Raw genomic sequence first — 26,172 nt, 5'->3', positions numbered from 1 at the left:
TCATAAAGCACTTTTCATTTTATTTAGAACCTAGAAAAAAAAGAGCAAATAAGAAGATCCAGAACAAAAACATGTGTTGGTAGAACAATAAGTTAAATACAAGGAGAGGATTCGTGTCTCAGAAATTATTTAAAGACTAGACAGGGTTTGCGAAGGCACGCAAGTGACATGATCTATACTGTGTGTTAAAGCAATCACAATGAAACAAATATGTACAATACCAAAGACACAATGTGGTAGCAATATATTTTTCAAATAATTTACACGTAACTAGCTTGGGTAGATACCAGCAGCTAAACATCACTGCTACTATCTGGAAAACAGAATGGAAATCAGCAATGCAAAAATTTATTCCCATTTCAAATTGCAGAAGTATTTTTGTTAGCAATATTTCTAAAATTAAGGACATCATTGCTCCTCTGCACCACGTTGACTCCACCACACATTACATTATTTCACAATAAGCTAAGACTGATTGCTACACGTTTCTTACAGAAAGTTTTTCTGTCAAGAAAACAAAATACATGTCGTCCCCTCATTTCTCTTTCTCACCCTACCTCAGTCCCTAAATTTATTTCCCCCCTTCTCTCTGAGGAAATGTAGAAATATATTTCATTAGCCTTAAGGGCTTGGCTGTAGAAATCTGAAGCCACTGCGGGAACTTCTGTCTTTTGGTCTCTTCCAAAAAGTAACTGTAAGAATTTACAGTATGTAGTGGGGTCACAAAAAAACGAAGAAAGAAATAAAGTGAGTATTGCTCCCACATGTTGTAGGTTGTGAAGTCCCAGTTTACACGGTCCTAACAGATTTCTGTGGCTATGTCTCCAGTCTCAAATGCACACAATCGTTTTTAAAAGCTGTCATGAGAGGTGGAGAGAATTCTGATGTCAACCTGAAGGCTCAGCGCCCAGTGAACTCTGTGCTCTTGTGAACAGGAATTCTTCAGTGTGAGAAGTGAAATTCCTCTCGCAGTCAGGTGCATAAGCCAGCACCACCTACCTACATTGTATTCGCAGATGTGCATCACACCCACTTAAAATGTTCAAATGCATGCACTGCATTCAACTAATTTACTTTAGCATTTAAGTCGCATTTCTTCACATCTGGGGGGAATCATTTTTTGAAGTTGACTCCCAACAAATTCTAGAGTTTCTCACAGAGTTTTCAGGATGTTTCCAGCAGGGATTTTTTTACCTTTCAGAAGGTGGTGCTTGCATAGCTGCAAACGGAGGCATTTATTACAAGCAGAGGTTCAGCAAACCCAGTCACCAAAACATACTGACACATTCCAGACATTGTTAGAGATATGCTTCAAGTGAACTATTGCTTATTTTGTTTGCATAACTGACAAGTGAGCAGAAGAAAAAAGTGGAAACTAAACAGAAATGTTCCCCGGTTTTGCAACAGAAAAGGTAAATTGCATAAATGTGAGTTAGAAATGCTAAAATCCATCCAAAAATAAGTATATTATTAAATTATAGTGAAGGAAAAAATGCCTTTTAACCCATAACCAGGACTTGAACAATATATCAGAATACCTTACAGGACTTGGAATATTATGTGGTGAGAAGAGAACTGTGAAAATTAGTCCTCGAAGCTAATAACCACATCCTCGGCACAGCTCATCACATCACATCCCAGCAAATCAGCTCAAAAATATTTTGTGATAATGCACATGGTGTCTTAAAGTTAGTGTAAGGCTTAAGTGGGAGATTACGTTTGTAATAACCTGATCAGTAAAAAAGCAAGAGTAGTCATATCTGTTTTCTTATGAGTTTTGCCATGTGTACACATTTCATTGCCTACAGCATTGCATTGAATATTCTGCTACTGTGAGTCCAATGTGAATGCGCATATGCATTTTTCCTGTAAAACACTGGTTTCGAGCTTAGGGCTGCCAGTTTAAATACTATAACATACAACACTAACCTTTTAATAGTCTGGAGATTTGCGATGCTTATCTTACCAAAGCTGTATTCTGTCAACAGATTTCGATATGCTCAATATAAAAAGCATTCATCAAGTCTGTCAGTGTGGAAGCACTGATCTGGGATCACTCAATTGCAAATTTCACTCTCCTAAAGTCAAAACTGACCCAAGATAAGCATTCCTGCTTGACAGACCCTGATTAGTTTAGGCGAGTAAACTCAGTAGCCGCATTCTACAATATTTTGGTTTACCAGTTGTATTACAGTATAGCCCCCCCTCTTTTATCTCAGACCAGCTCCACCTTGGAGTTGGGGTACACAGCAACAACATCGTAGCCCTCGGGAGGCTGGACGCGGGCCTTTGCGTGGGTCTCGCAGTACAGATTGTCTTCGATAAAGAAGTAGCCTCTCTGCTTTAGGTTGATGCCGCAGTCGTCGCACATGAAGCAGTCAGGATGGTAGAGCTTGTCCCGGGCCTTCACGATGGTGCCACTACACGTAGAGACAAAAGAGGACAAAAAAGAGTTTACTATACTGTAAATAAATGTAACAAGTTATAAAATCCTGCAGCTGCAGAAGTGAATTACTGCAAATATTACTGCAGCTTCTACTGGATCATGATAAACACTGATGACGTAGTTTGGTTAAGCCTGTTATTCAGTCCTGCTCTTTAACATTTATTAATGTCCTAAATAAGAGTGCACACTGTGTTCAAGGCTTATGTTTCACCTTTTTAGCAATAGAGGAAGATATGAATGCATAAATGCGTGATCGGAAACTGGACAGATAAGCAAATTGCAAAATGCAGTTTTCCTTTAAAGGCTGTCTGACTTTTTGAAAGATGTCCTCATCACAGAAGAGGTTAAGCAAAAATGAATGACTCACAGTTGTTCATCAAATGTTGCATTATCTATGCAAATCAGGAATTATACTTTATAGCCACTGTACCTATGCAAGCATTTGAATACAGCTCATCACATGCCGTGTGTCAGCTTCAGGTGGCAGAAAGGTTACACGCTGTTAAACAGTCAAACATTTATTCCGCTGCATGGCTACTTATTGGCACCAGTGAATTTAGAAGAACTTTGTTCAGCTGCACGGTGACAAAAGTGTTAGGGACGTTGTTCATTCATAGTTTCCAATTAGAATTTCCTGTCTGGCCTTGAGATTGGGGCCAACGACCATTAAATCATAAACTTGGTGCTTTGCTTTTCCAAAGTGGCCGCATGACTCGCAGGATAAACTCCTGACACAGTGTTCAATACATCTTTAAAGACTGTAAAAAGCGCTTAGGTCACAGCAGCCGTATTATACTGCACAAGCTTCCACAATGTTCTCTTGTTAACACTGAAAATAAGCTTATGACATCATTTTTTAAACATTTCTTTAACTTCAGCTGCTTTTTTAGAGAGGGGATTACCGGTGTATGTGGTTAGTTTGTCAAAAGGTGTGTTCAATTCACAATACGTGTATGAAGAATGTGTGCATGGGAAAGGGTGTGGAGGATGGCTTGGTTTAATCATTAAAATGATAAATGGGAGCAGAGCTTTCTGAGGACTTATTGAAAGGCCTGTCGGTGCATGTCGACCAGTGAAAGATCACTTCTTTGTTTTCAAAATCGGGGAAGAACCTTGACTCACCTCGCATACTCTTAAACTTTATGGCAGCAGACAGAATGATAAAATAAGTGGGAGATGCATAACTTCCTGCTGAACCTCACAAGCATTTCAACAGAAAATCGATTAAATCTCCAATGTCATGTTTATTTTGTCTGTACTGTACCGTAGCAAATTTTCAAGTTAATCACTTTTATGGCTTCTTGAAATGTAAAAGTACATTTTTTTTATATTTTATGCACATGTTTTTATATTACACACAGCCCAAAGAGTCCCTCGCCAATATGACCCCATTATTTACATATTATTGTCATCTTAGGATATACAAGTCAGAATTTGCACAATACTTACACAATACCGTTACAGCACCGTGTGCACTGGGGTAGTTTCTGAAGACCAGACATAGGGCTGGGGATGGGGCTTCCCAACTTGGGGATTGGAGATCTGACGGGAGACTTTAAGTTTCTCATTCTCTCCGTTGGTGACACACCTATTAAAAACGATATGTCGTTAAGAGACATACTTGAAAAATAAGCAAGTACATCATGCTCCAGGGATTCTAGACACTGAGATATCACAACACTTCCTCTGTATCCCTCTGGTAAGCGTATTTTATATCTGTCTCCATGTGTTTGTAGGTTCTCACTCATTCAGGTCATGGTAGTTTTGGGAGCTTGAGAAAGAAAGTGATTGAACTTCTTTAAGTTAAAGTTTTAGAAAGCCCAGTTGCCATCTTTTTTATCTCTTCAGACTGTATGTCTCCATATTTCTCTGGCTTTCTTTCAATTAAAGTTACGTTAGCGTTACTCTGTTAAATGAAGGTGAAAAGTCACATAGGTTCCTGAAAGGGAATGCTACATGAGTTGTCTGTAGTTTCTGTTCACCACTCAACCATTTTTCACTTTGTGTGACTCTCAAGCGCCTTTGTGAGATACACTTGGAAGAAGTGTAACTGAGATAGTTTCTTTTTCTCAGTTGTTAACACAACAAGCACACCGTTACTAATCAGTGGTTGTGTTATTATATTATTAGCAACACATATGAAATACACATAGTGTCTGTTGGATATGAAGATGTTTCTGCTGGTTTGTCCAAGTACATGCAAGTGAGGACCTCAAGCAAAACATCCAACTAATATTATTACACTTTAACACTGAAATGAACAAGATTCACTGCATTAACCACACAGCAAAGACCCAGCAACTGCCCTGAACCCCTGGTTCATGGTTGCAGGAACCAGGGGACAAGTCATGGTAAAGCTTTAATAAAAAAACAGTAACATTTTTGCTCTTCTTCAGCCCCGTTCTATTGAAACTGCAAAAACTGTAGTACCGATGTACACAGTAATCCTACAAGACATACCGATAGAAACATTTGCCAGTTTTTCTATGTTTTTTTTTTGGGCTCTGCTTGTCTGTTCTCCTTACATCACATTCACAGAATTCCTTCTTTTCTTCCCATTTTGTGTGCCTCTTCTGTGTCTCTGGCACCTTCCCGTGATCCCTATTCAAGTGTCACATTCTGCAGTGCCTTTCCTGGGAGGAATGCATCAGTCAGCCTGGCTCGACACCAAGCAAGGAAAGTACCTCATGGAACCTCATCACATCACATCGATATGCTACAATCACACGACGCATGTGAAAGACGCAAAATGGTTTGTAAAGAGATTCATCATACTGCTTACAAACGGCTTAACAAATTTATCAAGCCATCTGTTATAGAAAAAACGAAACCTGCAAATCTTTTTAAAAATACTGTTAAAAATGGTTTAAAATGACTGTTATTTATTATGCAAGTAACAAACTGAATTTGTGTTTTTATACATAAAATGGACTGTGAAGAAGTTATTTAAGAACATTTTTAACTACTAAAACTACTTTTCCTGTTCAGGAGTGCAAGTAAATACTGTAAAACAGTGAATTTTAAGAATCGTGGACAATCACAATAATTATATTTTAGCATTAAAAAAAATATTATTTTGATCAAAGAGCATTTGCACGCTGGTGGATAAGTAAAGAAACATAAAAAAAAAATTTAGGGCAGCTCTGGCATAATTGGTATTGATATGATTTTTTAAAACAGATTTTAGGTTGTTTAAATGGTTGTGCTGTGGTAGATGCGTGTTACTACCTTCCCATGGTTGTCATTTCTTATTAGAAGTGAATTCTAAGACAATCAGGTATTTAGTCATGCCTGACTGGAACGCATTAAAGGGGATATTTTATAGTGGGTATCTGGAGCCAGTACAATGCTTCCAAGCACAGCAGAGTAAATCAGTAGAGCACAGCCACTACAGGACTTCCCTTTGCTGATGATGTGCCAGCAGAGGCCATTCAGCCAAAAAGGCCACCTATGACTACCAGTAACCACAGTGTAATTACCGTACATCTGGCACCTTTCTCAAAGTGATTTCTGTCCCTCAGTGTCAGTTAGCCTCTGACTGCTCCATAGTGTGTTTAAGACATGATATTATCAGACCATGTTATTTCTGGGATGAATGCCTCAATTGCCCATTAAGGCACTCTAATGGAACCATGACTTTCTAACAAACGGGAAGGCTATTGCATTTTTTGTACCACAGTCATAAATAAGTGCAAAAGGGGGCTTTTCAGCTCTTGCTTTACCTAAAAAAAAAAAGCCATTCCACACAGGCCTGCTATATTTTGCTGCCAAACACACGAATGTATCGTTTGATCGACAGTGACAAGTTGGCCATTTGCAGCACATATCTCACCCCATGTAACATTCACACTATAATCTGTGACTAATGTCAAGCAGACGCACTGTAAAACAGACAGGCACACTTGTGCCCACCATCCATGTCAAACACAGAGTGCGAAGCTTCACAGAATTTAAGGCAGTGGGAATCAGTGTCGTTTTCAACAGCTACTGAGAGGTACTGTTTCTACAACTCTTCAAGGACATCTTGATTTGTTCCTGAAACATGTGTTGTGTTGGTTTGGTTTCATCCAAGATGTTCAGAAGGAAGGATTCTATCAAAAATAATCTGTCAAAAATAATGCCAAGAAAAATATGACGAGAAAGATCAGATGAAATGTTTAGGAAGATTTGCTGTTTTTATATGGGGCCACACACCGTTGAAAAAAAGCATAATTAAATGTAAGCCAATTGACAGAAGCGTAACAAATTACAACGGGCTGTTAACACCAAATATCAATTACGTCTTTTTTCATGTCACATCACCGTGAAATCGCTTCACACTGCTAGAATCACATGTTTAGCCACCTAGAAACCCTCTTTTTTAGATGCATTTTGCTTCTCTTTCACCCCCCCCCCCCCCGCCCCCCCAACCCCTCTTTTTTTGACATTGCCTGGTTAATTGGGACCCCAAATAGTGTTATGTTCATTTTCATCATTTTACCCTTTTCAGTTGTGGTCATTTTGGAGAGATCCTTTAAATATCCCACATGTTAAGTAAAAGTATTAGTGGTGTAACCCAAGAGGCAATCAGAAATGTGATGAATGTTATACTTTGAAAGTAAAACAGTCCTGCTGATTGATGTGCTCTTGAGAGGTCTTTTCTGAGAAAGGACACAGCCTGAACCTGTCTTGGAAATTTCTTTAAACAAACAACATTTGAGTCTGGAGTATTTTTCAGGGGTCACTGGCACTGTGTTTATTTCTTTTTCCAACTGTTAAAGAAACAAAACACTCCCCGGTCTGTGTTCCTTCAAACTTTGCCTCAAACGATCAGCAGTAAAGGTGAAAATTATGAAATTCAATCTGCAACAGTGCAGATTGAATTTTGGTTTGTGGCACAGCTTAGCATTTGAGTGTTCTTATCTTTAATTCTTCATGTTGCTGTTTTCCTTGCTTTTATCTTTCCACATTTCACATCTTTGTGTTTGTATGTGTCCTTGCTGCTAAAACAATGTCCTCTTGTGGAAAACAGGATATGTACTCAAGTGTAATGTTGTTGCAGTATTTCCTAAAACACCCCAACTTTCCTATTTAACAGTCACACCACCGCTCCATCCACATTGCAACCAAACCATGGAAGACTCTGTGGAATCCTGGGTAAACTGACACTTTTGTTTGCTTTAACTTTAAAAGCCCTTAAAAGTCAACACGACCTCTACACTGGCTTTAGCCTCCAAAAAGGAACCAACTCCTGCAATGTAAGACACTCATTAAAATTCAGTATTTTTTTTACTTGTTTCACAATAAAAAAGAAAAGGAAACAAGCAGCATCTGGAGAAGGATTTAATTCTCTAACACAGAATAGAAACAAAGACACAGGTAGCTTTTGAATCAACAAAGGCACAGATAGCTTGATGAAACTTAGAGTCTCTGTTTCATTGAGGATTTAGTCTGTCAATCAACCTGTCAGTCACTCAAGCTGAAAGGCAGATGACAGCAGACAAAAGAGGTCCCTTTAATCTCTTTAATCCACCAGTCCTAAAATCTGCATTTTCATCCAACCTTTTTCATCTGTTGTTAGCATCTTATTGCTTTAACTGCTAGAAGAAGTGACAAATTATGAAAACAGTCTGGTTTGGCTCCGATCCAGGTCTCCCCACAGAAGAAGTTTACATTGTTCCCTGTGCTGTTAATTATCCTGTCAGCTCTCACATCAAAGGCTGATCCTGAGATGTAATAACCAGACAGCGGAGTATTCTACAGGGAAAGAAAACCTTTAAATCATGCTACTCTAAATTATCTAAAACTCTTAAACATTATATAATGCCAGTTCAGAGACTTGATTTTTTTAAAAACTATTTTGTGTTTTATTTGTAGTAAATATCCAGTGCATACTGCTGTCCTGATAAGTTTTACTTCGAATTTGGTGCCCTTTTGCACTAGCCCTGGCATTAAGGTGAGATAATCTTCTTTTAAAGATTAAAAACGTCCACATTTGGAGGTTGGAGGGTTGGCAAAAGAATAAGTCACGAGTTTGCCCGCCAACTAAAAGAGGTTTGTGTCTCATTCAGGAGTTTTGTGTTTTGCTCATTAGTTTACTTTTTCATTCTTATTTGATTACACTTCCTGTATAAATTCAGGCACCAAAAACTACTTAGGTGGAAATGATCCTGTTGTGGTTAGAACACAGCCCTCAACATCATTTACCCTGCAAATTAAAGCCAGCAGTTGTGAGTTATATAATCTTATCTAGTAAACATGGACTTGCATTTGATGAAAAACACAAAACAAAAAAACAAAAACAAACAGAAGACATTTTCATGGTACAAATGAATTGAAATCTACATCCATACTGAATTTTCTTATTAATTTGTTGCAATACCTGTCTACTGTCTTTTATTTTAACATTTTATTGCCATTTTAAATTCTGTTTTGATTTGTAGATCCTGAAAAAATACAATTATTTATTTATGTACGTATATATTTACTATAACAAAAACAATAACAACAACAATACTACTACTACTACTACTACTACTACTACTACTACTACTACTACTAATAATAATAATAATAATAATAATAATATATTAGCTGTGATAACAAATAAATTTCCCAAATCTTGGATAACTGGCGTATATCAAAAGCTGATGTAATAGTAGGTATAGTCAGTATGTAGTATATGTATAGTCAGTTTGTATACCCTCTTTGGATGGGGGACGGATATTTGAGTAAGAATTAGCATTACAAAGATGACGTACTTACTCATTAGAGCTTTTTTATAGCAGTGGAGAAGTTTATATAGTGGTTTTTTACATGTAATTAGGGTTAAAGGAATTTTTTTAAAGATGTGTCAATGTTAATATCTGAGGTTTAGAAAATCCTTAGTCACTGGTGACAGATCTTTTTCTCTGAGGCCCATACTATTTGTGTTTGAACATACCAACGGGCTTGCGCTGCGTTAACAGTAAACATGGAACGTGAAGAGAAGGTTTTAGTTCCAGGGATTAGCTTTTCCCTGCTGCTGTCAGCATCATATGACTCCCTTCTCAAAAGCTGGAATTCCAGGCGGTCAGAAGGCAGACGGGAAAACCATATTTCTCACTTTATTGTCCTTTGTAAAGTTGTTTTTGCAGTAAATTGCCCTACAAAAACTCCCCCTGTCAATCTGCATGCAAGCTTTTTAAAGCACTTAATCTTTCTCCTGCTTCCTTTGTCTTGGGTTTGTTTTGGTTTTTTTACTTTCTATCTTGTTTTCCTCCCTATGTCTTCCTATCTGTCCCCTAACCTTGCTGTGTATTTCTATAAAAGGAAAACTATGCTACTTAGACAGAAGAGTTCATAACAGTCAGTGAACGAATGCCTGTGCAAGAAGTCCCTTTAACTGGAATCACAAGACTCATCTGCATTAGAGGAAATAGTTACTCAGAAATTTCCACCGTTTACATTTATACTTGTACAGATGTGCAGATACTTTGTGCATTATACCTGTTTGGTATGTGGCACCGACAATTATTCTGACAGCTGATATTATCATTGCTGTAAAGTATAAATATAGTGTTGTTTGTTTGGTTTCTTGCATGACAGCTTGTCATAAATAGAGAAAATATACACAAACTTAAAACAAACTTAAAACTGGCAGTTTTAAAGCTTAATTTCTTCTCTAACATAAAATTATCTACTCGTTTTCAGGCTTTTAAAAGCAATATATATGTATAGTTTTTTGCTTTGAAGTGTTGAACAACAAGTCTAACTGAATTGCTTGGGCTATTTTTGGAAATGTAGTGGGCAAACTGGTTAATCAGCAAGATAAAATGACTTTACTTTCACAATAAAGTTAATTGGTGCAATAATGTCAACAAGAATCTTTAGCAGCAATGGGCGATCTCTCCAAATAAAGTTTAAAAGGTTCAGTGAGTGAACACTCACATGCTTTTTTATGCCTAATTTTTACACACATGATAAGCAGACACACAAATATGCAAACACATGAATCCATACCTCCATCCTCAGCCTCCAGGATTCCCTGGAGGTATTTGAAGGAGCCAGACTGTTTGGGTTCTGAGACAGGTTCCTCATAGTCCTGCAGCATCTTGTAGACGTCTGACTCCGTGTCAAATCCGTTACGGCTCACAGGAGACTGTACTGGAGGCTCTGGGCTGAAAGATTCAATGAAACCAATATTCAGTATAACCCATTTTAAATTCAACCGTGACAAGACATGAAACATAAATTTATTTTAGTGATCCACCAAGACTGTAGACTATACATAAAAATAGGACATCGCCACCATGACGTCACCTACTGTTTTGTTGGCTTTTGTTTTGAAGCCCTCTGCTTGCCGTATTATCATGATTTCTCTTTGAAACCAAACATAATGAGTGAGGTAAGGAATCAGATGAAAAAAACAAGGATACTACACACTTATAATTTATTTATAAGTTATCCAATAATGAAATTATACCCTAATAATTTTTTTTTTCGGAATGCAACATCAGAAGAGAACGTACAATATGGTAAAAAAAAAAAACAAGCTGAAATATCTGATTGCTGTTTATTGAGGTGACAAATGAAGTGAGAAGTAGCATTTTTCTTGATTTTCCCCAGGCCACTACTGCTTTGGCTTAACTTTACAGATATGGAGATTCCATCTTCTAAATACGAGGATAAAAAAACAAAAACAAAACAATAAGTATTCCCTAAAGGATAAAGTTGTGAATCCTGGGAAAATCTATTTTTGTTTTTAAGCAGATGTCAAATATAGCCACTTATAGTCACATATTTTTGTGATGTCAAAATGTGTTTTGGGACCAAGGGAGGAATAAAAGAAACTCAAAGTTTCAGATGGCTGTAGCCATATGCGGTAAGGAGAAAGAGTAAGGAAGAACTACAGTATTTTTCTTTTCTAATTAAAACTGTATATATAGAGCGCATCGGTGCATCATTTTTTTGTATTTCTGTCTCAAGGCATGAAGTCTTAATCAAAACAGCTTTGTATTATACTTCTGTTCCTTATGTCATCTATCAAATTATTCCCAGTGCTTCCCGTCATTTGGAAAAGTTTAAACATTCTAACTTCTGGAAGATGACTAGGACTGCTGACAGATGTGTGCAAGTCCAGACACACTTAAATACAAGTCTGTCTCCAGATGCCCTTTCAGGAGTCTGACTGTGTGTCTGAGAGAAAAAGCCTGAGCTGTCATGAAAGTGAGAGTGATTGAGAGAAAGCGAGAGCAGACAGAATTGTGTAATATGTGTGTAAGAGAAACTGACTGACAGCAGGCAACAGAGATAGTGTTAAAACACTTGAGTGCAACTTTGTGTGCGTACGTGGGGGCTGTGTCTAGGAGTGCGCAAAAGCATCTTCACCGGGAGACTGAACATGCACATTTATTGCCCACTTGAGGGGATACAAGACAGCAAATGCCTTTTACAGTCCACAAGGCTATCTGTGCAGTTGTATCAAAAGACATCCAGAGTGTGTTTGTTTCTGCGTCTCTGTGTTAAGTGTCTGCACAGGGACCTGCGAGGAAACTGGTGAGGCTTTAATAATAGATAGGATGATTGTTTTTAGGAGCAGTGGAGGGAAAGGTAAAGCTATTTCCTTGTGTGATTTTCTCACAGATATAATGTGTGTAAAAAGGTCCATGAAAACTCACGAGGGGGATATTTTGAAATCTGATATAAACAGCTATTATATACACGTGGTTCATTGATTTCTTTTTTTTGTTAAGGTAAACACAACAACAAATGGATTTCTAGCTAGCGAAGTAACCAGAAACTTGGGATAAGTGCACAAGATAAGTAAAAGAAAATATTGTTGCATTATAATAATAGACTTTAAACTATATTTGAAGATTTAAGAATAAATCTTCATTCAGAATAAAAACTGCCGTTGCTTCTGCATTTTTTTTTTTTAAAGAGGAGGGTAAATATCTGAAAATAACAAGCGCTACAGTAACTGTAGATTAACCTGTCAAAAGTGCAAGTAAGGTGGGGCTGGATGCTTATGATTTACAGTCCTGGAAAGCACACGGTATTGCTGTCTCACCTGTGTGTGGCACTGATGCTGAGACCTCCCATCTTGCTCGGCAGTGATCTGTCCCCATTGCTTCCATTGTGAGCATATAGTCCTGCAGGGTTGTTGTACTGAGAGTGCCCGGTTCCATTGCCATACCCATAGCTGTGTCCGTTGTTGGGTCTGGAGTGTCCGTTATTCAGGTTAGCAGGCTGAGGAACCTGAGGTGACTGGGGTTCAGCGGTATATGAAGGTTTACGGGTGTAACTGGCATATCCGCTGGTGATCGGACGAAAATTCTAAAACCAAGGAAAGAAAAGAGGAGACACGTTTACCAAACAGGAAGAGCAGATGCCAGCATCACAGGAAAACATCACAATTTTATGGTTGAAAATGTATGCAGTTACAGAGAAACTTTGATTCTTTGGTAAGTTTCCTACATTAAGGGAGAATTGCTAATGTAATAAGGAAGGAAAAAAGGATAATGAGCTATTATAGCTCATACAACATTATGTTCTGGTTCAGGAAATGAGAATAAAAAGAGAACATGAAAGAGAAAACAAACCCGGTGGTGTCCTGACTAGAAAACCACAAGTCGTCAGAGAGAAAATGAACAGTTGTTTGCGAATGAGGCTTTGCAGCAATGAGGTTTAAATAAAAAACTTTTTCCACTTCATTTGTGTTGTTCCCTGTTTAATACCAAGGCTTATTAAGAAGGAGCTCGCATTAGATTTCCTGCAGATGTTTCTGTCAAAACAGATTAACTTGTGTATTTTAAGTACTGCTTTTTGGCTACTTCTGTGAGCTGAAACCTTCATGGTTGATGACAGAGCTGAGATACTGCAGAAGATTAAATTATTATCTTTCTGACATGCTGCAGCAGACTTTCTAGACTCTTGCCATATAATTTCTGTGTTCAACGTGTTTGGAAGAATGTGCCGGACTAATGCAGGGCAGATGCAGAGACAATTACAATCTACAATTACACCACTGTATGCGCAGTAAATGTGTTTATGGCTGGGTCAACGCCCTTATCATGAATTTGCACCAACACAACACTGACAACAGTGAGACACTCTGTTTATCAGCACGCTTCAGTGATAACACCCACTGCCAGCTTGGCTCATCCGTATCAGACAGTGAACTTTACAGATAAGGTTTTATTTCAACATTTGCAATGATGTCACCACTTCTCATGGTGTTTTAGTGCTTTGACTATGAGAGCTAAATAGCAAGCTTGAATTACTAAAGACGAGGCCCACGCATACCCATGAATTTAGACTATACACATTTCAGCTAAGAATAAAATGACTTGTTTACAAGTTAAGCAGCAGTAAGCACCAGTAAGGGAGACAGTCAGATTGTTGTTGACTGTGAGACACTAGAATGAGTTTGAGTGCGTGCATGTGTGCAAGTGTATGTGTGGCTATGTCTGGGCTAGTTTAAAGGGCCTTAGCCACAGGTGGTGGAGGTTCACCGCCTCTGCAGACAGGACACCTGTCATTTCAACAGAAGGGTCCTGCTGGATGTCATCCTGTTCTCTGCCCTCGCCTGGACCACACACACGCACACACACACACACACACACACACACACACACACAGAGTTTTTAATTACTACTTCATAGCGCCTCTTCGACACCAACAACCCCACATCCTGGTCTTGGGAAAACACTTCGTCATTCTCTCCTGCAGTCAAGACTGATGACTTTCAAGAAATTTAAAACATCTCATCTGACTCTCCCAACAACCATGGACAATAAAGACAAATATAACTCTCACAGTAACTCTCTGGGCAAAGTGCTAGCAGATAGCCATTCATGGTAAAGTTGAGACAAGCAGACAGGAGATTCAGCACTCTTAGAAACCGAGAGCCAAACCGTCTTTGGTCAGGATGTCAGAAACACCCAGTTCTCTGTGGCTCTCTCTCCAAGCAAACGAGACAAGCCGAAGCCTGATTCTTACCACTGAGTGGAATAGCCAAACCAGATTCCAGTCGTTATCTTTAGCCCTGTTTGTACAGATGGGGGACTTCATGGGAATTTAATCAAAGTTACCCTCATTCGCCTTAGCTCAAACTAAAAGGTTCCTTCAGATCGTAGGTTGTCTGTCTATCCACAGTGGTCTAAAAAACTGCGAAGAGGAGGCAAACTCCACATCATTTTTGAAGTGCTCAAATCCTAACCCTAACCTTAACCGTAGACCAGTCCAATCCAGTAGGTAGAGATGACTGTCAACAGACAGGCGACAGTGCAAGTAAGCATGGAGAAGAGTCCTACACTTGTGCTCTTTACCATACTTTATTACTTAAATAATGTGGCTGCTGGTAAACAGTCAACTGAAAGCAAAGTGATTTCAAAGCACAAAAAAGGCTAAACTTATGGTGAGCAAACCATTTTTACAAGGTCATCTGAGGAATGACCATGATATAGATAAACCCTTGTTGACACTCAATCAATCAGAAATGTACAGTGCTGCAAGCCCCATCGTCATCCAAAAGGAATGGGGGTGCGGGGGTACACTAACACACTTTCTCCAAAGGTTCTGTATTTCTGACAAAAATAAAGACTCCCTTGGAAAAAAATGTACTATTTGCAGTACTTACACTCAGTTCTTAGTTCTATTTATAGTATGGCAAGAGAGAGGTCGGCTAAAAATATAGTCATAACACTGGTTTCGATGATTGTAAATATTGTTTAATGGTTTACAGTATCACACGGCTGCTCGTATCCCTTCCCTCCTTCCACTTTGACAGGTTTTCTTTTTAATTTCCAATACAATGATTTACTGCCGGCTTTCTTTTTATTTCAACCCTTTGAGAACTTACTGTTCCTTAAGAACATACCAAGCGCTACAAGGGTGAAGTTCTTCAGAAGTCACTGTTGCTACATGTTTTTTTTAGCACTCATTATTCATTTCTCATATTTATTCAGGGGCTAAATCTGTAGATAAAAATCAGAACAATAACTTTCAACAAGCAAGCTCATTCATGTAGGTGATTCAGGAAATTAAAACAAACCAAACAAAACATGTAAAGGAAAATCCCTGAGAGTGTATTACGTTACATGCCCCTGCAGTAGAATGACAGTAAAGGCATTACAGTTATGACACTAATGTGTACAAGTGAGATGCGAGGGACAGGTAACCACATGTTAATGTATAATATTATCTTTTCTATCAGAATGATATATTTTTTTTAAACTGACTTCAAATATCAATCTCACAGATAAGTAATCTGTGCAGCACAAAACACCCTCTGGCCTAAGGACAAGAAATACTCAACTGATTTTTCACATCTGAGAACGTAACAGGTTTTGGGAAGTACGAATGCAAATTCTGATAAAGCCAACTGAGTCAAAGTCGGCAGATCTAATGTCCCGAAAAAATGTGAATATGGAGTTAGCAAATATCTTTTAATTATCAGAAATGATCAGCAGTCGAGTTGCATGGTGCGTGCTTCGTGCACTGCACTTTGACACAAAATAACAATACTGGAGATTAAAAGAATCACCTTCTTCAAATGGTATCAGCCCATTAAAGACCCATTGTCGGCCATCGCCACCCCTATAATTATCTTCAAATTAAGCACAACACGCCTAGTAATAGGCCAGAAGGTGCGTATAATCCATTCCAAACATTAATAAATAGGACAGATGAGATATATATAATCTCTCTAGCAGGTTGTGACTCTACCCTGGGGTCTCCTCCCAGTTGGGTGTGCCCAGAAAAACTCCAAAGGGAGGTGCCCAGGAGACATCTTAACAGATGCCTGAAACTCTTAACATCATGCAAATGTGTGGATGTAAAATGAGCTGGTTTTGTCCAGCTCATTATCAAGCTAAGATGTATAATTTCCAAGAGAATACAATCTCAGTGAAAAAGGGGATCAGAAACTTAAAACCAGTGCCACATGGGTCATAACATTTTCGCGGTGAAAAGAAATGAGTAAAACCAATGCCAAAGTTCTTAAAAAGTCTTGTTTAGTTAGATTTCTCTCTTGTCAGAAGCAAGTACAGATTTACCCATTTTCACCCTAACACCCTGTATGATATGGTCTGCTTCCTTTTGCTTCAAAGGCAACTGAACCACATACTCCAGCCATTCCTTTTGTCGTTTTTTGTTCTCCTCATAACACTCTTTCCTCTCTGGTTGTGCACGTCTGTTCCACAGATATTTCCTTTGGATGGATGGTAGATTTATAAGGCTGCACATCTGGGACTTGCCTTATAAAAATGCCAGTTTGGTAACATTCAGAACCTTTTAGTGCTTTCATGTTGCTCTAAAAGTATAGTGCCTTGATTTTCTTTTTATTACAAATATCAGATTTAAGCCAACTTCCCCATTACAGCGATTTATTCTTCTATTTCAAAGGTGTACTAGAGGTTTAATGGAGATTTTGCCTTAAAGTGATAGCTGCATTAATCTTCTGAATGCCTAATCGCCCCAGTTCTGCTCATTCTCCATTCTTGCTTTTCAAATCTAGTCATAACACTTTAAAATTAATATGAGCAACTTTCTTCTTCATCTTTAGACCTCAACAAAATACATTTACTGAATGAAATTTTTCTCTCTTGAGAGTAGCCACACTTTCTCCTAAGGCTTGACTACATTCCTCTTGTCTAAGAGGAAGAGAAATCACAGGAACACAGAATGCAGATAAGGAACCAATAGCAGTAACTATTTGTAAGAACCAATATCATCTATCGCTGTATGCTCATAAATTTAGGCTGCCATCTGATTTTACTGACCTGTTTTTCAGTGGTAACCAAGCATGGCTAATGCTTCAGGAAGGCTGGCCATGTAAGAGCATATGTGCCAAAAAAGTAAAGAAAGCATAAAGATAGAACACTGCTGGGTTCTGCTATTTGTTACTGCTATTAAAAGTTACTGTGATTAATAAGAAACTGAATGGGAGATGATAGAGGTTTTACCTCCTGTCCCAACTATATATTAGCTAGAAAGTGGTAGACACACGAGAGGGGGATGGGTCGAGGAAGAGAAAAAGGTTGTGAGCCTTAATTGAAATCATATGTCTTTAACTGAGGGCCGAGGCCAGTCACACATGCTCAAATTCCTGATAATACACACACACAAGTGTACTGCTTCCCTCCTGCAAGGTTTAATCCCCCTGGACATTTAAAATTAAGCTTTTCACATGGCGCTCTGCACCACTAGTCAGACACAAACCAGCCCTTTAATGGCTCCCTTGTCCTGGTTGTGGGTGCCTCACTGGGAGGGGAGGAAGGCAAGCCCCAGAGGAGGTATCAGGGAGCAGGAGGTGAGTGGGAGAGCATGGAGAAAGATTTTAAAAGATGGTGGAATTTAAGGCTCTAATCACAAAAATGTGATTTTTTTTTTTTAATTTAATTTAATTTTTTACCAATTTTGTGCTATTGAATTAAACTATTGAGATAATATCATGTCCACGTTAGTTCTGTGCAGTGCACACTGGGTTGAAATTAAATTTGTTATGAAGTAGCTATCTTTAGCATTGTAATGCATGACAGAAATATCAGGTGAATCCAGCTTATTTCAAATGTGAGCATTTAGGGGAACATTACTATTTGGTTTGGAATAAGTTTATCTCGTAGAGAAAGTCAAATGATTTAAGTAAGGAAACTAACTTTGTTGGGTGACGCGTGGGCAGCTGTGAAGGCAGTAAGCTGTAAGAGACTTGTTCCATACAACAAAATGCTTTACAGAAGATATACTTGGTTTGTTTGTTTTTTTCCTTTTTTAATCATTAAAACAGTTGATGTTATTTTAAAAGATGTTATTTTTGGACTTCATATGATCACATGATCAAATTAATTAAAAAAAAAAGGACCAACAGGTTTATCATTGTTGATTGTTTTGCTCATTTTGGTTGCCATTTGGAGTTTAGTACTTTTCATGGCTAACTAATTACAGATCAAAGTTCATCAAATGACCTCCATATAAAAGCTACGTACTCATCCTGATATCAGTGTAAGGCCTTGAAAAAGCAGCAGAAAATTAAAAAAATAAAAATAAACACACACAGGTACATTGCTCAAAGTTCATACAGTTTCAATTTTCTAAATATGAATGAGCCCAGACTCCTGCAGTCTCTCTGGACCATAAGCAAAGAGGGCTTAACGACTTCACTCCCTCAATATGATGGCAGCCAAGCAGGGCAGGAAAGGCTCTATTAAGAAAACCTGGAGACTGATTTGACATTTCTGGGGATGACTGGTTGATTAGTGAACACAAACAACCAAATAGGTGGGGTCACAGGCTTGACATCTAAAATGCCTGTGGAGCTGCTAAAATGACTTTCTCTTAATGCTTTACTGGTCTGCTGATCTGAGTTTTCCCGACAGGGGATCAAGTAAAACCTGACCCATTCAATAGCTGAAATCAAGTAATAACTCCATGTTGTTAAAACACAATCAGAATTTTCATGCGGTAAATGGCAATCTACTTTGTGTTAACAAAATATATCAATCTAGTAGCTCACCATCTGTTTTACCTGAGTACAAATGTGAAGAGTTTAACATTTAAACTATATTTGGGTTTTTAAAAAGGCAAATTGTTCTTAATGCTTCTTAATTGGAGAACTGTAGCCTTGTGCCATTCATTAGAAAAAAAATATTCATATACTTTTGTTTTAAGAGTAAAATCAGATCCAAACCAAGAAGGAATTAGTCATGCAAGGTCTCTATCTGTCAGCCACTGTTAATGTTAACTTGGAGACTTCAGTTTCAGCTGCCAGCTCCTGGGCTGAGACTGGAAGCTCGAGTGACGTGTGATCCAGACCTCTCAGCTTCCGCATTGTGGAGCCTCATTCTTTCCACAGGGCCACAGCACTCAGCCACAATAGCTATCGCTATAATAATAGGCCAGTTGCCATGAATGGCATTTACATACTGCCCTGCCAAATAATACTGTTAGACGAACATTGAGTGCGAGCCATTCCCACCTACTTGAAGCTGCCACTGTGTAATTTAAGGCATGGAATTTTGAAAACCCAAAATGTCAGTAACCCATGGTATTGCATTACTCCTCCATTAAACCATTCCAACAGTAAAACTGACAATCAAGTGCTAAAATTCAGACGTAAGGTTAGATAACCATTTACAAGAGGCATTTTTTCTTTTGGAAAAGGTGATTGAATTTTTGTATGCAAAGCTGTCATTATATTGCTTTTACATCAAATTTGGCTTCATTAATTATCTTACTTGCCATCAAATCAAATTGTCTTCAGTTCAGTTGGATTAAAAGTAAGGCTGGGCTTGAGCCAGACAATAAATACCTGCACTACTGAAGATACATTGGATATTGGATGGACTGTTTACTCTGAATTCAGGTGTTTTTAGTCCAATTGCCACAGGTGGACAAAATAAAGTCTCCAGCTACGCAGTCTGCCTGTACAAACACATGTGACATATGGGTCGTTCTTAAGAGGTTGCTAATTTTAAGTGGATGCCATCATTGCAACCAGTTTGTGAAATTTCTTCTCTCCTAGATATTTCACGATCAGCTGTAAATAGTACCATTGCAAAGTGGAAGCATTTAGCAACCACAGCAACTCAGCCACGAAATGGCAGCCCACATAAAGTTACAGAGCGTGGTCGCCAAGTGCTGAGACACATGGTGCATAAAAGTCGCCAACTCTCCGCTGACTCAATAACTGCAGGGCTCAAAATCTCCTCTGGCATTAACATCAGCACCAACGCCATGCTCCAGGAGCTTCATGGTACAGGTTTCCATGGTCGAGCACCTCCTCTGGCTGCAATGTGTCTCAATATTTATTTTAGATTTATAGTGGGTTTTTTTTTTTGTCTTTATTTAATAGTTCAGGAGTGAAGACTAGACAGGAGGCTGGACTCAAACCTAAGTGCTCCATTTTAGCCACAGGGCATATGGGTGCCTGCTCAAACAGTGAGCTAAATTGGTGCCCCGTACCTGAGTACTTTTGTCCATATAGTTTATTAAGTACTGAGTCAATATTGTACATGAAGAAGAAATCATCAAAGTGGTTCTAGGCTATCAAGATCTGGGGCAGGAAATAATGTTAATTAGAGATTTATCGGTTTCTGACAAGAAAAAAAGATGTTATGCATAAGACATCTTGGCTAAAGTGCTTTTAGATGCTTTAATAGTGAGGGTATAGGGTATAAAATATCTGGCACTTAGTTAGCTTTTAGTATTGAATGAGAAGTGAAACACTTAAGACTACCTTGACATGGAGGACTGAGATTCTTCTGGCACCTTGAAGATGAATTAAAAAGGTATTTTTTATTACTTTTTCCAAGTATGGAGCTTGATTTGTAGCCAGATTATTATATTAATCCTTTTGTTTTACATTAAATTTGGAAGTTGTGCCAAATATCTGATTATAGTTCACTAACCTTCCCAGAACTGTACAGTAAAAGCTTAGGTAAAAACTGGTTGTCATGTTATTTCTTCTGTTATGACAGTTACCTCATCACTGCTTTATCTCTCTCTCCACTCTTTATCACAATCATTTCTATTTCAGGAAGTTGTGTATGGTATCCGGTAGTTTGTAGACACTCTTGCAAAGACATTAGCACTCCCTGGAAACACTCCCTTGTCCCATTGAAACTAGTAAAAGAAACCCTCCAAAATTCCCAAAACAGCCCCATCATACAACAGTATTAAGTCATATGCTTGCTTAGCGCATATCCAAAAATACATCATTTGCACACCGACTTTTATGACAATCTCCCGTGTTCCCAAGGTGAAAGGAAACACTTCATTCCTTCCATGTGTCACTTCCTGCTCAGTAGAAAATTCCCACTGGTGGGACTGGAATTTCCAACAAAGCCAGTTGGTCAAGGAGTTCATGATTAAAAAGGAAAATGTTCAATTTCAAAAGGCCTGAAGGATGCCATCACTGGATTTGTTGAACTTAACTGGATTAAAATTATAGCCCTTCTTTTGAAACATTCTTAGTTAACTGAGGTATGTGGCGATTTTTCGTATATACACTGTTTCTAAAATATCTCATGAACAATTAGCAATGTCACGTTGGCAAACTGAATCAGAATACAGAAAGAAGGAAACAAAGAAAGAGTGAGTTCTTTATGTGACTCTAGGGAGTGGATGTTTCCTCTTGTAAAGCACAGAAGGTTCCACCTGAGCGTGACAATAACGTGGCCCTCACTTGGAGGTTTCCAGCTGTCCGCGTTTACTTCATAAAATGAGATGCCAGAGAACATTTTTAGACTTCAGTAAGGAAGAAAAGAAGGACTGGAAAAGATGTAAAGAGAGATGGAGAGAAGAGATAAACAGAGAGAAAAAAGCATGAGGAAGACAGATTTGCCGCTCTCATATTACCCTCACGCAAAGCCCTCCTGTCATGCATGTCTGTGTTTGTAGAAATTCCTGTAGCTGTTGGTTCTTCTCACTCCAACTTCGTATTTTCTTATTTTAATCAAAGCAAGACCTGAGCTGATAGCCACACTGTTAAAAAGTTGCCATAGAGTTCTACCTGTGGTGCTAAAAACATGAAATTTGATCGGTCTATGAATTTAAATGTACAACAAGCCACAATCTCTGGTTAGTTTTTCGGATATACAAAATAACAGAATGTAGACACAAGGACAATATGGACCTAATGCTTTTCTAAGACATCTTAACGCCTATCATCACACTTCTATGGTCACTAACCAAAGACACCATATTGGCTGTGGGGGGTGGATGTAGCTCAGGTGGTAGAGCAGGTCATCCACTGATTGGAAGGTTGGTGGTTCGATTCCTGGCTTCCCCTAGTCTACATGCCAAATATCCTTGGGCAAGATACTAACCCCAAATTGCTCTCCGATGCATCCATCGGAGTGTGAATGTTAGCTAAGAAGCACTTAGAAAGATGTGCTTGTGTGAATGGGTGAATACACAAGTTGCGTAAAGCGCTTTGAGTGCTCAGATGAGTAGAAAAGCACTATATAAAAACCAGTCCATTTAGTCCAACCAGGCTGTGCTTTCAAACATCAGCCAACTTTTTCTGAAGCCAGTATGACTTGCTCTGATTCAGCTGGATGACTTCTTTCCTTTGCAGTATCAAGCATTGCAGCATATTTTTTCCATGTGGGAGTTTTCTTTTTGAACTTTTGTATCCTGCATGGGAGTGCTTTGATTCAGTATTGAGTTTTTATTTTGTTAGATTAAGGCATTAAAACTACTTGCTTGAGTTGAATATAATGGTTTGGATTAAAAGCTATGACACTTTGAGTAGGAGGGTGCGCTCCAACGTGATGTCAGGGAGGTTCTGACTAACACCATACATATAAAACCTTCTGAGTTGCCTTATCTCAGATCTTTCAAGATGGATGGAATTAAAGTGGAAAATTGTTCTTTGGTGACAAATTAAAATCAACAATTAAAATGTTAGAAAAATCAGCGTATCAGTGCAGTTCTAAAGCCTCATTCATGATGGTATGGAGGTGCATGGTCACATTTGTGAAAGCACATATGGCATAGGGCAACATGTGCTGCCATTCAGGCAACATCTTCAAGGAAAGACTGCTTATTTGAGCAAGAGAATGCCAAACCAAATTCTGGGTGTATTCCAACAATGTGGCTCATTAGTAAAACAGTCTGGGCGTTTCATTGGCCTGCCTGCAGTCCAGACCGGTCACTCACCGAAAACATTTAACGCATTAGGAAATGTAACTGAGAAATTATTTAATTAGGTTTTAGGTTAGATTTACCAAGCAAACCAACCTTTTGGAAAGTCTATTTCCAATGAACTATCAAAATCCTAGATAAAGAAATTAGAATAGAACCAAAACCCAAACTGATAAATTGCATCCGTAACTACTGGCTCTTACCCCAAAAACAACACTTTTTTGTAATATACGAGACACTCCATCATGAGGGGGCAGATAGATTTCACTTCGGCTCTTTGTATGCCTGTCCCACCCTTTTAAGCACGGATATGCTGCCACAACGAGGGCTGAGACAGATCAATCGCAACTCCATAACTATAACAACACAATACTTGACGAATGGACATCTCTCACATATCCGAAGCACAATATTCCCATTGTCTGTCTGCCTGAGTCACACAATATCCATACTCACAGCTTATGTGCGCACACACTCACACACCTCCTGTTTCCTCCATGCTCAGAAACCTGCTAGCCTGCCAGCAATGGAAAACTTGGAAAAGATCATCTGCTAGAGTTCATCATGCCTTGAATGTCCTTTTGGCAGCTCATACATTTGGAGAACAATCAAGATACTATTTCAAAACTATTCCAGTGAACAGTGGGATGCATTATCTCATTTATAATCATGTGAATGATAGCACACATGCAATTTCAAGATTGAGTGTTGTGCCTGTTTCCATGGATTCTGTCACTGAAGAGAATTGCGTCTCACACCCAGGAAACTGTAGTTCAAAGTAATGATGCAGATATAGCCATCACTCTGGTTGGCAGGATGATAAATTCAACGAGAATTCTGACTGCATCCCACCTCATGTGAATTCAAATCTTAAGAAATGCATGTGACTTGTGCTTGGGGAAATCCACTGTAAACAGTGGTTACCTGTGAGTCGGGCTCCATGTAAGGGCTTGTCTTGCCATCTTCACTAACTGTTGGTGACCACACTCTGTCTCCCGATCCTGATCTGAAAGACAATACCCATGAGAGAGAGAAAAAAAGAGAGTCTCAGATAAATCCAATGCCATCTGACACCCAAGCTGAAGCAATGATTTCTGCTGAGAGTATGGATTTTTCTTTGCTGACATCTTTTTATTTATTTTTTTCCAAGGAACCTATAAAGTATTTGTAAATGTCTGAAAATGACTCCAGAAAAATGAAAGTAGTCTGTATGCTCTAATCGTTTTAGAATTGATGTAAGATGGGAAAGATGTCAGCTTTAGGATCACGCAAAATCCCATAACTGTTACTGAATATTAGCAGTGCAAGATGCCTCTGTGCCAAAACACTCACAGTACTCAAGGTAAAGTCTGAGCATGAACATGCATGTATATGTGGATTTCTATGTATAGTTGGCAGCTTTCACATTTTTAATGGGATGAAGCTACTTTCCTCCCACTGATACCAAGATAATGTCATCATCATTATATCATAAATCCACTGTTTGAACTATCACTGGAAGAGCACATTGTATCTTGGGCTGTGGATTTGTCATAAGTAGTGATAGCTGAATTACTGGAATCTGAGGCTTACCCCTCTCATGTTTAGATTGTCAGTAATTGACTCCAGTTGCATATTCTTACATAAAAGTAAAAGGACTTACTGTCTGACAGCAATGATAAAACACATTACTTATAGCACTGCTGAATGAGCCTCTATGAAAGCACACGGTAAGCAGGGGCACACAGCAATTTTTCTTTTTTTGAAAGACCCATAATAAAATACTCTGGTGAAAATAAGGGCGTGCAACTTATCTTTCCAGCTGATAAATTGGTGCTATTCATTTCCAACGGCATTAGTAATGGTTCACTAGGAATGCTATTTAACTTTCAAGTTTCACATTCAACTAGAAGAAGTTTTCCGGTCACATAAAAGAATCAAGGGGAATTCTTTGGTTCATCTGGCTTTTGTTGCTATAGTGTTGGCCGTCAAGTGGGAAAACATCCCACCTCCAAAGCAGTAACACCCGGACATGACGCTGAAGGACAGCAGTGTGTGTGTCTCTGTGTGTGTGTGTGTGTGTGTGTGTGTGTGTGCGCTTTTCTTCACTTTCCTATTCATCTACAAAGACATAAAAACCATTAACAAAAGTAGTGCGAGTGCATGAATGCATTGTTGACCCCCACAGGGGGGAGGGTTGACGTCTAAAGAGGTGAGGTCATTGGGCTGGCAGCTGGCGCATCATTGCATGAGCTGAGCCAATGCTTCAGATATGAACCATGGAGGTGTTGCTATCAAGGACGCTCTTATGAGGCGCCGAGTGTCTGCAGATGGACAAGCGCTACTGCGTAGGATGAACCCTGCACCCCCCTCCTCCACCAATTCCTCCACGTTTCAGAAATTGAAAGCCTTCATGTGTCCAGAATGTTTGGTTGCGATGGCTACCATACAAACACCCTATTGAAAGGAGTTCAGTCTGAAGTGGCCTATTTAAATTGGTATTTGGTGAAAACCAAAGACAAGGAATTTACCGAACATCCATCTTAACAGTTTTGAATGCAGAGGCGTAAGTGGAAAGTATGAGAGGCAGACAGTGGTCATTATACTAGAGGTCACTCTGAAGAGGGATGTCAAAATCATGTAACCATCTAGTTAAAAAATATGCACTGCACTTGAAACAAAACTGTGCCACAGCTGTCGTTTTGTCTTCTGGAAACAATTTTGGCAATGTCAAATGCAACATAATGTATGTTATGTAATATAAAAAATAGCCACACAATCTGTTGCAAACAAGTGTGATGTGATGAGGACACCCAGATTACCCAGGGCCATGAGGATCCTACATCCAAAAAACTTCTGCTAAACATTCATTAATTAGTCGATTGTCTCTCTAACTCTAACTTTCCACTTGATTGTGCGTCTGTCTGATCCAGGCCTGGATAGTAAAATGTGTCTGGAAATATTCTCTGAAATAAACTCATCGTCACAACAGCACCATGATGTCAGAGCATAGGGGTGAATACTCTTACCTCTAATATATCAACTTCAATACAAAGGCAAAGAATTTTTAGATCCCATGGATTTATTTTCATAGGATTAGAATTTAAAAAGAAAACATGAAACACAAAATCCCCCTAAAA

The 26,172-nt window shown here is 38.7% G+C and overlaps 1 protein-coding gene across 1 annotated transcript in view; it reads right to left on the bottom strand.

Annotated features, from left to right (window-relative positions):
- The window catches only part of pdlim4 (PDZ and LIM domain 4), a 43,668-nt gene continuing 17,496 nt past the window's right edge, over positions 1–26,172 (bottom strand). The window contains exons 3-7 of the mRNA XM_085174282.1: positions 23,978–24,059; positions 12,477–12,742; positions 10,427–10,584; positions 3,896–4,034; positions 1–2,420 (exon numbers count right to left, since the gene is read on the bottom strand). Coding sequence (XP_085030408.1) covers positions 2,216–2,420; positions 3,896–4,034; positions 10,427–10,584; positions 12,477–12,742; positions 23,978–24,059 — 850 coding nt within the window. The 3' untranslated portion in view covers positions 1–2,215. The remainder of the gene's footprint in view (positions 2,421–3,895; positions 4,035–10,426; positions 10,585–12,476; positions 12,743–23,977; positions 24,060–26,172) is intronic.

Source organism: Neolamprologus multifasciatus, chromosome 10, assembly GCF_963576455.1.
Source record: "Neolamprologus multifasciatus chromosome 10, fNeoMul1.2, whole genome shotgun sequence".
In the NCBI taxonomy this organism is placed as follows: domain Eukaryota; kingdom Metazoa; phylum Chordata; class Actinopteri; order Cichliformes; family Cichlidae; genus Neolamprologus; species Neolamprologus multifasciatus.
This window is presented reverse-complemented; position numbering and strand designations above follow the sequence as displayed.